This window comes from Danio rerio, chromosome 3, assembly GCF_052040795.2.
Source record: "Danio rerio strain M-AB ecotype USA chromosome 3, GRCz13ab, whole genome shotgun sequence".
Classification (NCBI taxonomy): Eukaryota; Metazoa; Chordata; class Actinopteri; order Cypriniformes; family Danionidae; genus Danio; species Danio rerio.
Genome location: NC_141023.1, coordinates 9,971,124 through 9,986,499, shown reverse-complemented (window position 1 = coordinate 9,986,499; position 15,376 = coordinate 9,971,124). Strand labels below are relative to the sequence as shown.

Sequence of the window (15,376 nt, the reverse complement as noted above, 5' to 3'; positions counted from 1 at the left end):
ACGTTTGCAGATTGGCAGATTCGTCACTTTTTCACAGCAACAAAACATGCCCATACCAAATAAAGATTCTTATTACTTGATGTCAGTGTAAACATTATTGATTTAATATTTGTGTGGCAGAACAGTATAAACCAAAATTAATGCAAAGAAATTATTATATTTGACATGTCATCAACGGGATTCGAACCCAAGTCAAAAGGTTCTGCACAAGTATCAACCGACTTATCCAACTGAGCTGCTTTAATTGTTTCCATGTACTTGCATTTACTTGTTTCTATGCACTCTCACGCTGATATTTTCTCAGAATAGCTCTTACATGTTTTATCACAGTTGGTCAAACCATGATTTTTTTTTTTTTGTAGACTCGTGGAAACCTGTCTACAAAGTCACACACAAACTAGATATTATTGATATTTTCCAGTGTGTGTGTTACATTCCAGGTCACTACCGGTGTGTGGTACATTCTACGTCACTTCTGGTGTGTGGTACATTCCCTTTCCTTAAGGAATCTGTAATTGTAAATTTGTTTCGTGGCTTGTAAAAGTGTTTTCCGTCTTGGTAATTTGTTTACTAAAATGTAAATTTGTTTTGTCCTTGGTAAAATAGTTTTTTCCTATGTAATTGTGTCTGATGATAAGTAAAAATGTTTTTCAAAATGTAAAAGTGTCTCGAGCTTTGTAAAAGTGTTTCAAACTTTGTAATGTTGTTTTGCACTTCCTGGCCACCGTAAAGTAGCCACCAGAAGATGAGTCATACAAGGCAAAATCTAACAATTGTCCAACTACACTCAACTTCCAGCTGCTGACTGAGGTGCAGGAAGCCAGGGAAACGTGCAAATGGAGAACATACACACATGAACACACACATAAACACTGCTGGCAAGAAGCACACTTGCTGGAATGGGGACAGAAAGCTGCCTTGCTTTGGGTTCCTCCTGGGATATTCTGCGTGAGGGATCAGCTCCTGTAAACTCTTCTCTCTCTAAGTGTCTTCTATATATGAGCAGCTGTGTTTCATTCTGCGTCTTAGGTTCTATGCATCTCATCACACATGCGAACTCACAGGGAATGCTAAAGCTGAGCTTAATGTACACGTAGAGTTTTTTTTTTTATAACAGCTTTAAAATGGATCCATTCTTTCATGTCGTTGATGCCAAATTCTGACCCTCTGAATGTCATAGCAGAAATCAAGACTTGTCAGACCAGGCAACGTTTTTACAATCCTCTGTTGTCCAGTTTTGGTGAGCCTGTGTGAATTGTAGCCTCAGTTTCCTGTTCTTACTGACAGGAGTGGCACCCGGGGTGGTCTTCTGCTACTGTCGCCCATTCACCTCAAGGTTGGATGTGTATGCAGTAGGGCTACTCAATTTTGGGAAAAATCATAATTACGATTATTTTGGTCCTAATTGTAATCACGATTATTTAAAACGATTATCAGTTGAAGTCAAAATTATTAGCGCTCCTGAGAATTTTCTTTTTTAAATAAATATTTCCCAAATTATGTTTAACAGAGCAGGGAATTTTAACAGTATTTCCGGCTTATTTGTTTTATTTCAGCTAGAATAAAAGCAGGTTTAATTATTTTGAAACCTATTTTAAGGTCCATATTATTAGCCCCCTTAAGCAATATATTTTTTGATTGTCTTCAGAAGAAACTACTGTTATACAATGACTTGCCTAATTACTCTAATTAAGCATTTGAATTGCACTTTAATCTGAATGCTTGTATTTTGAAAAAATATCTAGAAAAATATTATGTGCTGTCATCATAACAAAGATAAAAGAAATCTGTAATTAGAAATGAGATATCAAAACTATTATGTTCAGAAATAAGTAAAATAAAATAACTTCTTTCCATTAAACAGAAATTGAGAAGGAAAAGGGTTGCTAATATTCAGTAGGGCTAATAATTCTGACTTCAACTGCATATATACAGTTACTTTCCACCCTGCAAATGAAAGAGAAATAAATACAATAGAATAAAATTATGAAACAGCCTGTGCTTTAAGCATCTTCATTGTAAGAAAAACACTACAAAAATCCTTCAGTCAAGAGCAGTGAGGGATTTTCTCGTTTTGTTTGATTAATGATAAAAACAGGCGGCAGCAGGAATAGTGCACTGTCTCTTTAATGGTTTCTCTTTCACATGGCTTTTGATCCTCAACTCGTTTGTTTATTGCACAAATGAGGGTTAATATAAATAATCACTAAACACCACGTTTGGACACCTATTTGACCATTAAAGCGCTCCCGTTAAGATGACTTTAGATGTCTGCGCTCCTCTGCTTGTCTCAGTGTGCGAATGAGACAGAATGCTGACCGGCCGCATGCTTCTGGCTGTGTGTGCGGCACATAAACACGCGGTCTTTCGCGCTTTTAAGAGCAACAAATGTGTACAGCTGGAAAGAGGGCAGTATATGATGCAATAATCGTTTATCTCGATTAATGCTTTTTCATAATCGTTTGAAGCCGAAATCGAAATCAGGTTTTCGAATAATTGCACAGCCCTAGTATGCAGAGATGCTCTTCTTGACAGTCAAGGAAAAAGAAACTTGTAAGAAACCAGGCTCAGTTGGACATGACCATCTCTCTTCAGGCCAAACTCATGCAGAGCTGTAGTCTAGACCCTGGAGGTTGAGCATCTGCTCAGGATACGGCCTGGTCCAGGAATCTGGAAACTTCTAGTAGTCCTCTATGGTTACCATCATCATGTCTTGGGCTGGCTCTTAGAGAATTGAAGATAAAATCGAGTCCATTGCATATTAAGAGATGTCATGGGGAAACACAGCCCTGATCCTAATACATTAAAACTTGATACTGATTTTGAAAGAGAGATTTATAAAAAAAAAATGCATCATGTGTAGCCAATGCCTCCACTGTATTTTCACTTCACAATTTGCTCAGATTTGTCATGACTTACTACGATTTTTTTTAACTTTCATTTCAGACTTTATTGAAGACGATAAGAGTGAGGATGACAAACCTGTAAACGCTGACAAAATGCCCCATTTACTGACTGAAGGTACTTTTTTAATTAAAAGAAAAGACAAGAATTGTTTCACCTGCAGTCAGTGTGGAAAGAGTTTGGGACGTAAAAGTTCTCTTGAAATTCACATGAGGATCCACACTGGAGAGAAACCATACACATGTGCTATGTGTGGGAAGAGTTTTAGACAATCATCTTCCCTTACTCAACACATGATTATTCACACTGGAGAGAGACCGTACACATGTACTCAGTGTGGGAAGAGTTTTAGACAATCATCAAACCTTACTCTACACATGACTATTCACACTGGAGAGAGACCGTACACATGTACTCAGTGTGGGAAGAGTTTCATAAACTCATCATACCTTAATAATCACAGGTTGATCCACACTGGAGAGAGATCACACAAATGTGATCAATGCGGTAAATCATTTTTGAGAGCTGCATATCTGAAGGCTCATCTTAGAGTTCATACGAAGGAGAAGCCTTATTCATGTTCTGTGTGTGGAAAGAGTTTTTCAAGGCAGTCATATTTAAGAGGACATCAGAAGATTCACACTGGTGTGAAAGAGTATATGTGCTTTGAGTGTGAGAAGACTTTTATTAGTGCTGAACACTTGAAAAGGCACCAGAGGATTCACACTGGAGAGAAACCTTACAAGTGTTCACACTGCGACAAGAGATTCAATCGATTAGAAAGTCTGAAAATACATGAGACGATTCACACTGGAGAGAAATCTTACAAGTGTTCACTCTGCGACAAGAGATTCAATAAGTTATCAATTCTGAAAATACATGAGAGGATTCACACCGGAGAGAAACCATACACATGTACTCAGTGTGGGAAGAGTTTTAGACAATCATCAAACCTTACTCTACACATGACTATTCACACTGGAGAGAGACCGTACACATGTACTCGGTGTGGGATAAGTTTTAGACAATCATCAAACCTTAAGAAACACATGTTGATCCACAGTGGAGAGAAAACACACAAATGTGATCAATGCGGTAAAACATTTTTGACAGCTGCATATGTGAAGATCCATCTTCGAGTTCATACGAAGGAGAAGCCTTATTCATGTTCTGTGTGTGGAAAGAGTTTTTCAACAGAGTTAAGTTTAAGAGGACATCAGAAGATCCACATTGATGTGAAGGAGTATATGTGCTTTGAGTGTGATAAAACTTTTCTTAGAGCTCATCAATTGAAAAGGCACCAGATGATTCACACAGGAGAGAAACCTTACAAGTGTTCACACTGCGAAAAGAGATTCAATCGATTAGAAAGTCAGAAATCACATGAGATGATTCACACTGGAGAGAAACTGTTCAAGTGTTCACACTGCGACAAGAGATTCAGTCAGTTACAAAACCAGAAAATACATGAGAGGATTCACACTGGAGAGAAACCGTACACATGTACTCAGTGTGGGAAGAGTTATGGACGATCAGCATCCCTTAATAATCACATGTTGATCCACACTGGAGTGAAAACACACAAATGTGATCAATGCGGTAAATCATTTTTGGCAGCTACACGGCTAAAGACTCATCTTAGATTTCATACAAAGGAGAAGCCTTATTTGTGTCCTGTGTGTGGAAAGAGGTTTGCACAGAATACATATTTAAGCGAACACCAGAAGACTCACACTGGTGTGAAAGAGTATATGTGCTTTGAGTGTGAGAAGACTTTTATTAGTGCTCAACATTTGAAAAGGCACCAGATGATTCACACTGGAGAGAAACCTTACAAGTGTTCACACTGCGACAAGGGATTCAATCAGTTAAAAATCCTGAAAAAACATAAGGATTCACACAAGAAAACAAGTACACATTTGATCAGTGTCTGAGGTGTTTATCTGTCGCACCTTAGCCCTTTAACTGCCCCACCAAGAAAAAAAAAATTGGATTGCAACTCCTAATGTGGCTAGTAAACACACTCAATGTATTTTTTTCAATACATCCCATAACTTCTAAAATATCAGCTTCTACCAAATGGTTGATATGTCAGTTTATGGTTAAAGTACCGGAATTGATACATATACTATGAAAAATTTGAAAATATGAAGTCTAAGACCAATTTATTTTTAAAAATATAAAAAATAAAACATTTTTGAATTCTAAATATCTTTATTTTTTTATGTATAGCATAAAAATATTTCAGATTTTTATTTAACACAGCAGTTTACACGTTTTCTTTTTTTTTTTATATAAAATCAAAATCAAGTGTAGTAGTGCAACAGGATGTTTGATGATTTTTATTTTTTATTTATTTGTAAACCAACAATACTGTGTGTGTAAACCATTATTTCAAACAGCCATTCTTTTAAACAACAGCAAAAACATGGTCAACCATCTGGTAGAACGGCAGTCAAAGGGTTAAATGATACGATGGCCGAGACAGCTTAAGAAAGCACATGCAATTACACAAAACACCAGCAAATAAAGAAACAGTCTTTATCAATTTGACCACACGCATGTTGCAAGTTAGTCACAACAGAAACAACTGAAGAAACTCGCTGCAAATTGGTCACAGCACTTGCAAATATCCACATAACTCAAAGACAATGTTTCTAGGGGACCTAAAAACATGACAGACCCTGCTGAGATATGGATCTTATGTTGTGTAATCAGGATATTAAAATAAACTAAAAACAACTCTCATTTCAAAACCCACCCATCACTTTGCTGAGCAACAGTCACTGTGTCATGACACAGGCAGCATAATAACACATCCATATCTTAGCAGGGTCCATCATGGTCCGGCTAGCCATCGTGAAAGGACGCATGAAAATCAGTGGATTTATAAAAAGTGAATTCTTGTGTCTTTCTGCAGGACTCAGGAGTCCTGGATTCATTTTGTGCCAGCTTTGTTTGTACAGTAAAGCGTCAGGTCAGTTTGTGTGTAACCCCTATCATAAAGCTGGGATATTATATTTCCACTAGATGGCGCTTGTGTACTGTAAACTCATAGATATTTACACTAGATGTCGCCTAACCTGTTGTTATCTATTGAAAGGAATGCGTCAATAGAGCTGCCATTTTAGTACAGGGTTTAATACAGCCATTTAATACAGCGCTCCTTTGAATTGAATGTGCCAATGTGACCAAGGTGCAGTGGACTGTGGCCATCCAGAGCCAGAGATATACAAATATATATTTATGATCTGGAGTGTCCCGGTGGTCAGTATGCTAAGATTTTTTTCTACATCAATGGATAAGTGACCGCACGGGCATTGCCGACAAAGAGCACGTGTTTGTGTGCATGGACATGTATTACCTCCCTCCCTGTTAAATTTGATCTAATCCATGTCCTGAAACACACAGTCACACACCCTCTCCAGCTATTACTTCTCATTCTAATGGAGGGAGCGATTCATTTGTTAATGCATCTCCGTTATGAACGACTCGTTCACTTAGCCGACAACAACAATAATAATACAGTTTCTGCCAGTGCAGTGTCTTGTTGTCATATTTTATTTACATTGTTTGCTTATTTTATTCAACAAAACTAGCATAAGCCTGGTATTTAGTGCGAGTTTGTGCTACTTTGCCTTTTGGTGAATGCAGTAAGAGACTGTATTATCATCAGTAACAGTGCTTTGTGAACCCAAAAGTTCGTAACATACAAAAACGTAGAAAACGAAATCTCCCCTATGAATTGTTCTGCCTTCATGCTTTGTTTTTTGTTTGCTCGTTGTTACACATGTAAACAGCGCTAATGTCCAGCATCTTCACATTGGCACACTGCCTTGACTAGTGCAGTTGAATGACATTTGTGCTGGGAGCACTGTACAAATGTGGCGGCGCTATTGACGCATGTTCAGGGTCCGTATGTATATCTAGTGTATATATCTATGAAACTTGTTTACTTCATTAACTGTGATGAGTTTAATCTGTATCATTTTTGATGATTTTATTATGCTTATTTGACTTATTTACTGATCTATGGTTTATTTGAGAAATGAGTTATTCTTTCTAAAGATTTTTTGACATTTTAATTTCATTCCCATTTTGCCTAGAAAAATATTACTTCCGGGTTGGTCGCTCGCATGAAAATGAAACAGGGAAGTAACAGCAAGATTTAGGGAGGTTTCTTTTGTGAGTTTAAGTCATCCAGCCAAGAAATCTAAGGATTTCCCAATCCTCTCTTAGTTTACAAGCAGGCAGTGTTGCCAACTATTTTCAATTAAAAAGCGATAAGCTCTGCTCAAAAAGTCGTTAGATTATATCATACGTCAATTTGCATATTACTGACATCATCACGTCCAGCAGTTTTGTTTAGCAGCATATGGTTAATATCGGGTTATCCATATTTGCACTAGGCTTTATATATGCATGTCAGTTTAATTAAATGTATTGTTTGAATACAGAATATCAGTATAGATGTAAAATGAATTTGCAGTAATCTCCCAGACATAATTAACTCACGCAAGCTCCAACAATGTCACTAAAATTTTCTCTGATTGTGAACAAGAAAAGAATAAACGGCCAAATTTAATTGTTTAATTTAAAATGATGGAGAAGCAGATCAGTTTTACTGTATCGATACAAGGAAAATACCTCACGCTCATGGTGTTAAACCATTTGCCGTTGGTACACAGAGGGGTGATCTGCTGTCAGGCTGCATGTGGGAGAGATTGACTGCTGTATACAAGGGCTGGGCTGCCTTTTGGCCTGTTTCCAATGAGTGGTATGGTACAGTTCGGTCTGCCTTTATGGCCATTTCCACTGTCAAAAGGCGTACCGAACTGTACTGTACCGTACCACATTTTCGTCACCCTTTGCAAAGGGTACCAAGCAGGCCTAAGGGTACCATAAGGCGGAGCAAGACGCGCAGCTGAATGCTACTGGTTAACAGAGATACACACACAGAAGCAGTAGAATTTAAACAAAAGAACTGCCATGTTTTAAATACACAGAGAGACATTACACCGTAGTAATATATACATATAATCGGTCGACCCGAGCTCAAACAAACCTTGTTATCTTGATGAACAGCAACAAAGCCAAGAAGAACAGCAGATTCTACCCTGTGCCATGTAGTTTTTTATGAGCCAGTCTAAATCGGGAGCGGTTTAGCTTTCTCGCTTGTTCTTACAGAGCATCTATATTTGAAATAACAAACCTCTTGAGCTGATAATAACGTGTGCATGACCAATGAAATGCTTCCGACATCAACATCTTATCAGAAAAGAATGACGTTGACTGAAACTTTGTCAAACACCACGCCCACCAAAAGGGAACCTTGGTACCCTTTAGGTAGTGGAAACGCAAGCTTGATAAAGGTGACCCATACTAACCCGTACCGTACTGTACCAGTCAGTGGAAATGGGCCATTAGAGTGTTCTGAGGCGAGGGAGGGGCGTACGGCATCACCCCCAGTTCCTTAGAAATGATACAATACGGAGACACAAGAGTCTATAAAAATCTCCAGCAACACCAAAAAAAAAAAAAACTGGCTAGATTTGTCGCTAGTTGCTTTTTTGAAAAAATGTCACTAAGGGGATCTGAAAAGTCTCTAAATGTAGCCACAAAGTAGCTAAGTTGGCAACACTGCAAGCAGGCAAAGTGCTATGTGAATGTATTGTTGTTTATTAATGCCTTTAAAGGTTGTTTGTTTAATTCTCATGTATATGAATGTGTCTGATGATGTTATTTTTCTCCCCATAGATATTTGTTACTTTTCTCCCCATAGACTTCCATTCATACGCACGCGAACTCATCAGACCAGAAACGCAAGCTCGTGTGGCAAGTTTCGCAATTCGCTGCGTTGCAAAGTTCAATCTTGGTGAACTCTGACCAGCAAAATCACATGATGTGACTGTGTGAGACCTATCGAACATCAAAGCATGACCTTTCTGGACAGAAATTTAACATATGGATCAATTGCTTGCTTTTTTAAATGTCTAATCATCTTGTTTAATCCCGCCCCTTTTCACAGCGGCGTACGACGTGTGACAGCAGCATGATTCAGTTCTCTAGTGTTGATATCGGCATCTGTGTCGATAAGTGCATTAAACAGCTATAAAAAGGTACCCCAGCCTTCGCCTTGTGACTTAGGGCGGCATATTGTTTTTTTTTTTACCCGACATCAGCTTTATTTTGTTTGAAGCCGCGGTCACACTTCACTTTCACTCCCCTTAGACTTCCATTCATACGCATGTACATAAATGACTGGAATTGCAGGCTTGTGCAACAAGACCAATCGATGATCAAAACATGAGCTCTCTGGACAGAGATTTAAAATATGGAGAAATCGCTCACTTTTTTAAATGTTAAAAATGCGGTGCTGCAAAAAGGGGAGGGATTTAACAAGATGATGCTGAAGAGCGATTGGCCCATGTTTTAAATTTCTGTACAGAGAGGTCATGTTTTGATCTTCAATTAGTTTTATGCAGTCATGTGACGCGATTTCGCAGGTCAGAGTTCACCAAGCTTAAACTCTGCAACACAGCGAACTGTGAAACCTGTTGCACAAGCTTGCTTTTTCAGTCTGTCGCATTTGTTTGCGTATGAGTGGAAGTCTATGGGGAGAAAAAGTGCACAATAACCTTGGCTTAAGTGTGTTGAAGGGATTCTAAGGGTTGGAACTAAACTGTGCAGGGTTGTGCAGTTCCTGGGAACTGCGTTTTACATCCTGGGCTTAAAGCCGCGGTCACATTAGAGTTTGAGCATGCAACATTCTGCTGTATGGCGCTGCGAAAAGAGGGGGGATTAAACAAGATGATTAGAGATTAAAAAAGCGAGCGATTACTCCATATTTAATATTTCTGTCCAGAGAGTTCATGTTTTGATCTTTGATTGGTCTCACACAGTCACATGATGTGATTTCGCAGGTCAGAGTTCACCAAGCTTGAACTTTGCACTGCAGCGAACTGCGAAACTTGCTGCAAAAGCTTGCGTTTCCAGTCTGACAGATTCGCGTGCATACAGGTATGAATGGAAGTCTATGGGGAGAAAAGTCCAGTGTGACCGCGGCTTTAAGCATAGGTCTCACACTCCATTCACACCTGATCCAACTAATCAAGCGTACTGGGCTGTTTCTCAATATACGGTCTTCAACAATCATGCGTCCATGTGTTCTCATGTAACACGATCATCAACCATCAAACCTACATGGAAATAACCTAAATAAACATATACAGTTGAAGTCAGAATTATTAGCCGCCTTTGAATTTAAACATTTCCCAAATGATGTTTACCAGAGCAAGGTAATTTTCACAGTATGTCTGATCATATTTTTTCTTCTAGAGAAAGTCTTATGTGTTTCATTTTGGCTAAAATAAAAGCAGTTTAAAATTTTTTAAACACCATTTTAAGGACAAAATTATTAGCCCCTTTAAAGGGCCATGAAACCCCCTTGTTTCAGCAGGGTGTTTTCACACCTCTACTTTGGAAAAAGTCAGAAAAGTGGGCGTGTCCAGCTCTTTTTTAGGGGGGAGTGTCAAAGGAAGAAAAGAGGCTTGGTGTGGGAGTGTCTATTTGGGCGCTCTGAATTTTAGTCAAAACACACACCCAACAGGGGAGAAAGGGACTGTTTACATGGACATCTGTAGTCGAATTATATGCCAAATTTTTTAAATGGTAGACTTTAACTGCAGTTTGGCTCTTTCATTCAGGGAATTCATTCATGTCCCTCACCACAAACGAGATATTTGATTTGAGGATCTGCTCTAAGCGTTTATTTTCATGCAATGTTTGATACCGCACGGCGAATGAGAGAAAAAAAAAACTCAGCATTTCCCGGAAACTTAGATGCACTCGGCAGGTAACGTCAGAAAGCCGCGTGTGTTATTCAGGTCACAAAATCCTACACGAGGTTATAGTTTGGTTGTAGTGCTAACTTGTTTACACTCGGTGCAATAGTTTGTTCGATACGAATAAAATACGAACTGAATAAACAAAGAGCACTGGTCGCTCACTTACCAAATCTGTAGAGACAGGACAATCACCAGCAACTAGAGCCGCGTCTTTATTAAGAGGAGACTACAAGCGAATCCAGATCTCAGCGTTTGCAGATGAGAACAGCTCTCAGGTAAACAATAATCCTCCTTAGACACGTAAGTTATTGTTGTCGAGCGTCGCGTACACTGTTAATCCACACGTGACTCTAGCTCCGCTCTCACAGAGAGAAAATGAAAACAAAACTTAACTGCAGCAAACTATAAAAGCAACACTTCACGCTTGTTTTGCCAACACAACGTGGCGTCTCTGTCGTCTAAACACTATGACAGTAATGAATATTAATGAAGTTGCACAATAGAGTGTGCTGATTGGTTTGAACCAAGCCTTACTCATGCATTAATGCAGCACACTGTAAGACGTAATAAGACACACTCTGGTACAGACGTCCAGTCTGCACGCTGAAATACACGCTATTATGTCATGACCATGACACAGCTTCAAAAATTCGTTTCAAACCGGAAGTACGAATTTGCTTGAAATAACGCAAAAACAACCAATTTACACTTTTTTGTGAAATAAAAAAAGTGTATATGTGGGACACATATACGACTGTCAACAGCTCAAAAAATGTGTTTTGGTGTTTCGTGACCCTTTAAGCTATATATATTTTTGATCTACAGAACAAACCATCGTTATACAATAACTTGCCTAATTACCCTAACCTGCCTAATTAACCTAGTTTAGCCTTTAAATGTCACTTTAAGCTGTATAGAAGTGTCTTGAAAAATATCTAGTCAAATATAATTTACTGTCATCATGACAAAGATAACATAAATCAGTTATTAGAGATGAGTTATTAAAACGATTATGTTTAGAGTTATGTGTTGAAAAAAAAATCTCTCCGTTACACAGAAATTGAGAAAAAAATAAAATAAACAGGGTGGTGAATAACTCTGACTTAAACTTTGTATACAGCATATATATTATCATATATGTGCATATATCCTCATATAGGTTTTTTCCTTGTGGAAAGTTCAGTTCCAATACTCAGGACTGCAAGAACAGAGGATGCATGACATGATATGACATGGACATTGAATTTTATATTCACTATTATTTACAGTTGAGATATAAGTTATTTATCTCAGGATTTTCCCAATAAAAGTTTTAATAAAGGCATAAACACATGAAAAGGTGATTATTTGCTGAAATGTATCATTTAATTTATTTTATTTGTATTATGCAAAATATATTTGTAAGGCTTTTGTACGTTTTCTCACAGTCTTCAGAGTTCCTTCTAACTAAGGTAACTTGACAAGGCCGTTCTCCAAAAGAACGCGAGTCCATTCTCTGCATTTTTTGTATTGAGAAACAGCCCTAGAACCTAATAAGTGTGAGTAGGAGCTAAGCTGTGCAGAGTGTTGTGTCTGGTTGCTTTAATGACATTAATTGTAAAAGACACAAAACTTCACGTGCATATTCGGATGTTCCTATGCTTGCAAAAACAGCTATTAGCGATGTGAGAAGAAGTGTAAGAGACCAGGCAGGCATCTCAGAGTTTGAAGAGTATGATGTGTTGAAATGGGTCAGCCATCTGCTGGCGCTAAAGGAGGATATGGTCTCTTTTTTACACTTTTGACAAACTGCTACAATTGCAATCTGGAAGAAGCATGAAGAAATCCTTTGCCAGCTAAAAAAATGGCCTTAAAGGACATCCCTGATGAACTGCACAAATGTTGATTAACATGTTTTACTACTAGCTGTTGATAGAGATATACCCAAGCATATCAATAAAGATTGTGCAACGTATAACATTAAAGGCACACCTGTATTAAAGGCTTGATTACTGTATAAAATGCTGGGACATATAATCCAGCAGCACACTTAAACAGACTTCTGTATAGTGTAAGTCTTAAGCTCTTTATTCTCAGTGGAGATTTTGTTGTTTTGTTCTTCTTTTTCCTTGATTTTATTTTATTAATAAAAGTGCATTTGTATTCATTTTCTTCCTGGAGTGATGTCGGCTTCATTGGCAGAACTCAATATGCCTTCTGGTAAGGTATGAATCTATTTGGCCCATTAGAGGTGTCTACTGGTGAATGATGGTTCACTGCACGTTCAGCCTTTTCAGTGCACAATGTTGAAGTAGTTTAAATTTAACTCATATTTGATCCCAATTTTAATATTAGATGGTTTAGAGCAGTGGTTCTCAAACTTTTTTTTGTCAAGTACCACCTCAGAAAAAAATTGTCTCTCTAAGTACCACCAAAAATTAGCAGTATTGAAATACAGTACCGTAGTAGGCCCAGTAAAGCAGCTACAACTCTGCACAGTTAAAAAAACGTTGCAGATTACCTCAGAAATATAGGCTATATGTCATAAACGGCATATTATATTCATCATTTTTGATAAATTTTCAAATGTGTGTAGCATGTACATGACATATTTCATTCCTCCGCGTACCACTAGAAGGAAGCCTGCGTACCACTAGTGGTACACGTACCACAGTTTGAGAACCACTGGTTTAGAATATTAATATATTTATTTTTGTTTTATCTGACTCCAATCATAAAACATTACGAAGATTATTTCAATTTCATTTAGATGAATGCTGGAACCTTTTGTCTTTACTCATAACTATGCATTCGTTCATTCGGTTGCTCACGTCATGCAGAGGAATCGCCTTGGCCAGTGGCGTACCTCACTGTCACACTATCATCATCCTTGATTATTAAACAGGTAATTGACTACTTTTAGACGGCCGCTCCTGCTTGCTCATTCTAAAGTATTTTTGATTAGTCCCCTTAGATGTACACCCTTGAGTTAAAGGTAATCTTATTTCTAATCATAGGTTATGGCCATTCTTATAAATATAACTGACTACTATTCTCTATAATCATTTTGGCTCAGCTACTGTCATGGATTCTCATGTACACTTCATTTAGAACAACATTACTTTCAAATGCTCAGGCACCCTAGGCTCTTCGTTCAACACCCTGTTGCCCTAGATGGAAATAACTCCAACTACAAGTACACTTGAATCAATATCAAAAGTAAGTTGGATCCTTAAAATACAGTTAGTGTGCCCCAGTGCTCCATCTCAACTGGGCTTTAGTCCACCAGTCGGGGCTTGATGGCAGAGGGGCCCAACAGAAGCCTCTTCTCAGTGCAAGACACATGAAAAAACACCTGAATGACTCAAGATGGTGAGAAATAAGATTCTCTGGTCTGAAGATACCTTCTGGCCTTCTCAAAACCAGGCACTGCTCATCACCTGTCCAAAACAATCCCAACAGTGAAGCACTGAGGTGGCAGCATCATGCTGTGAGGGTGTTTTCCAGCGGCAGGGAAAGGACAACTGGTTGCAATTGAGGGAAAGATAAATGGGGCCGAGTACAGTGATATCCTGAATGAAAACCTTCTCCAGAGTACTCAGGACCTCAGACTGGGCTAAAAGTTTGCCTAAAATAACAAAAGAGTGGCTTTACAACAACTTAGTGGCTGTTCTTGAACGGCCCAACCAGAGCCCAATTGAGCATCTCTGGAGAGACCTAAAAATTACTGTTCACCAACCTGACGGAACTGGAGAGGATCCCCAAATCCAGGTGTGAAAAACTTGTATCTTTCCCAAAAAGACTCATGACTGTGTCCAAAAAGTGCTTCAGCTAAATACTGAGCAAAGGGTCTGAATACTTATACCCATGTGCTATTTTAGTTTTTCTTTTCTAAACACAATGCCAACAATTCTGTGTTTTCTGTCAATATGAGGTGCTGTGTGTACATTGAGGAAAAAAATAACATGGTTTTAGCAAATAGCTGCAATATAGCAAAGAGTGAAAAATTAAGGGGGTCTGAATACTTCCTGTACCCCATATATGTGTGGCACGGTTGAGAGCGGCATGGTGGCTCAATGGTTAGCACTGTCGCATCACAACAAGAAGGTCGCTGGTTCGAGTCCTGGCTGGGTGAGTTGGCATTTCTGTGTGGAGTTTGTATGTTCTCTACATGTTTGTGTGTGTGCGTGGATGTTTACCAGTACTGTTGCAGCAGAAAGGGCATCCACTGCATAAAACATAAGCTGGAAGAATTGGCGGTTCATTCCACTAAATATTTATACCTATATGCAGAAAAGAGAAGCAATCTTCAGAAATGTAACAGATTTTAGCTTGAAATGTCTGTTTTTCTTTACGAGCCATGGTGGCTGTATTTATGTAATCTAATTTTTCAGAGTACCACAATTGTCACTCGAAAGATCGTTAATGTAAACTAATAAAAATAACTTTAAGACCAAATTGTATAAAATGTCATTTTAATAACCAAATCGGATCCAGCATTTGTGTTTCTTCTTTCCTTTATTTTATCACTGAAGGATGTTGAACTTTATTCTCCTGTGTCCTGTTGCTCATGCAGTAGAGAATAGCACTAATGTACAATTATATTTACTTAAGTCTGAGGCTTTTCACTTTACTTTTTGTCTGAA

At 38.3% G+C, this 15,376-nt stretch overlaps 1 protein-coding gene and 1 long non-coding RNA gene across 2 annotated transcripts in view; one reads left to right on the top strand and one right to left on the bottom strand.

Moving 5' to 3' along the window:
* znf1004 (zinc finger protein 1004) overlaps positions 1-12,902 on the top strand; it is a 31,960-nt gene extending 19,058 nt beyond the window's left edge. Inside the window, 1 exon segment of the mRNA NM_001114464.2 lies at positions 2,947-12,902. Within this exon segment, the coding sequence (NP_001107936.2) occupies positions 2,947-4,838 (1,892 nt within the window). The 3' untranslated portion in view covers positions 4,839-12,902.
* LOC141381140 (uncharacterized) overlaps positions 1-15,376 on the bottom strand; it is a 686,936-nt gene that overhangs the window by 261,124 nt on the left and 410,436 nt on the right. The gene's annotated exons all lie outside the window — the stretch shown is intronic.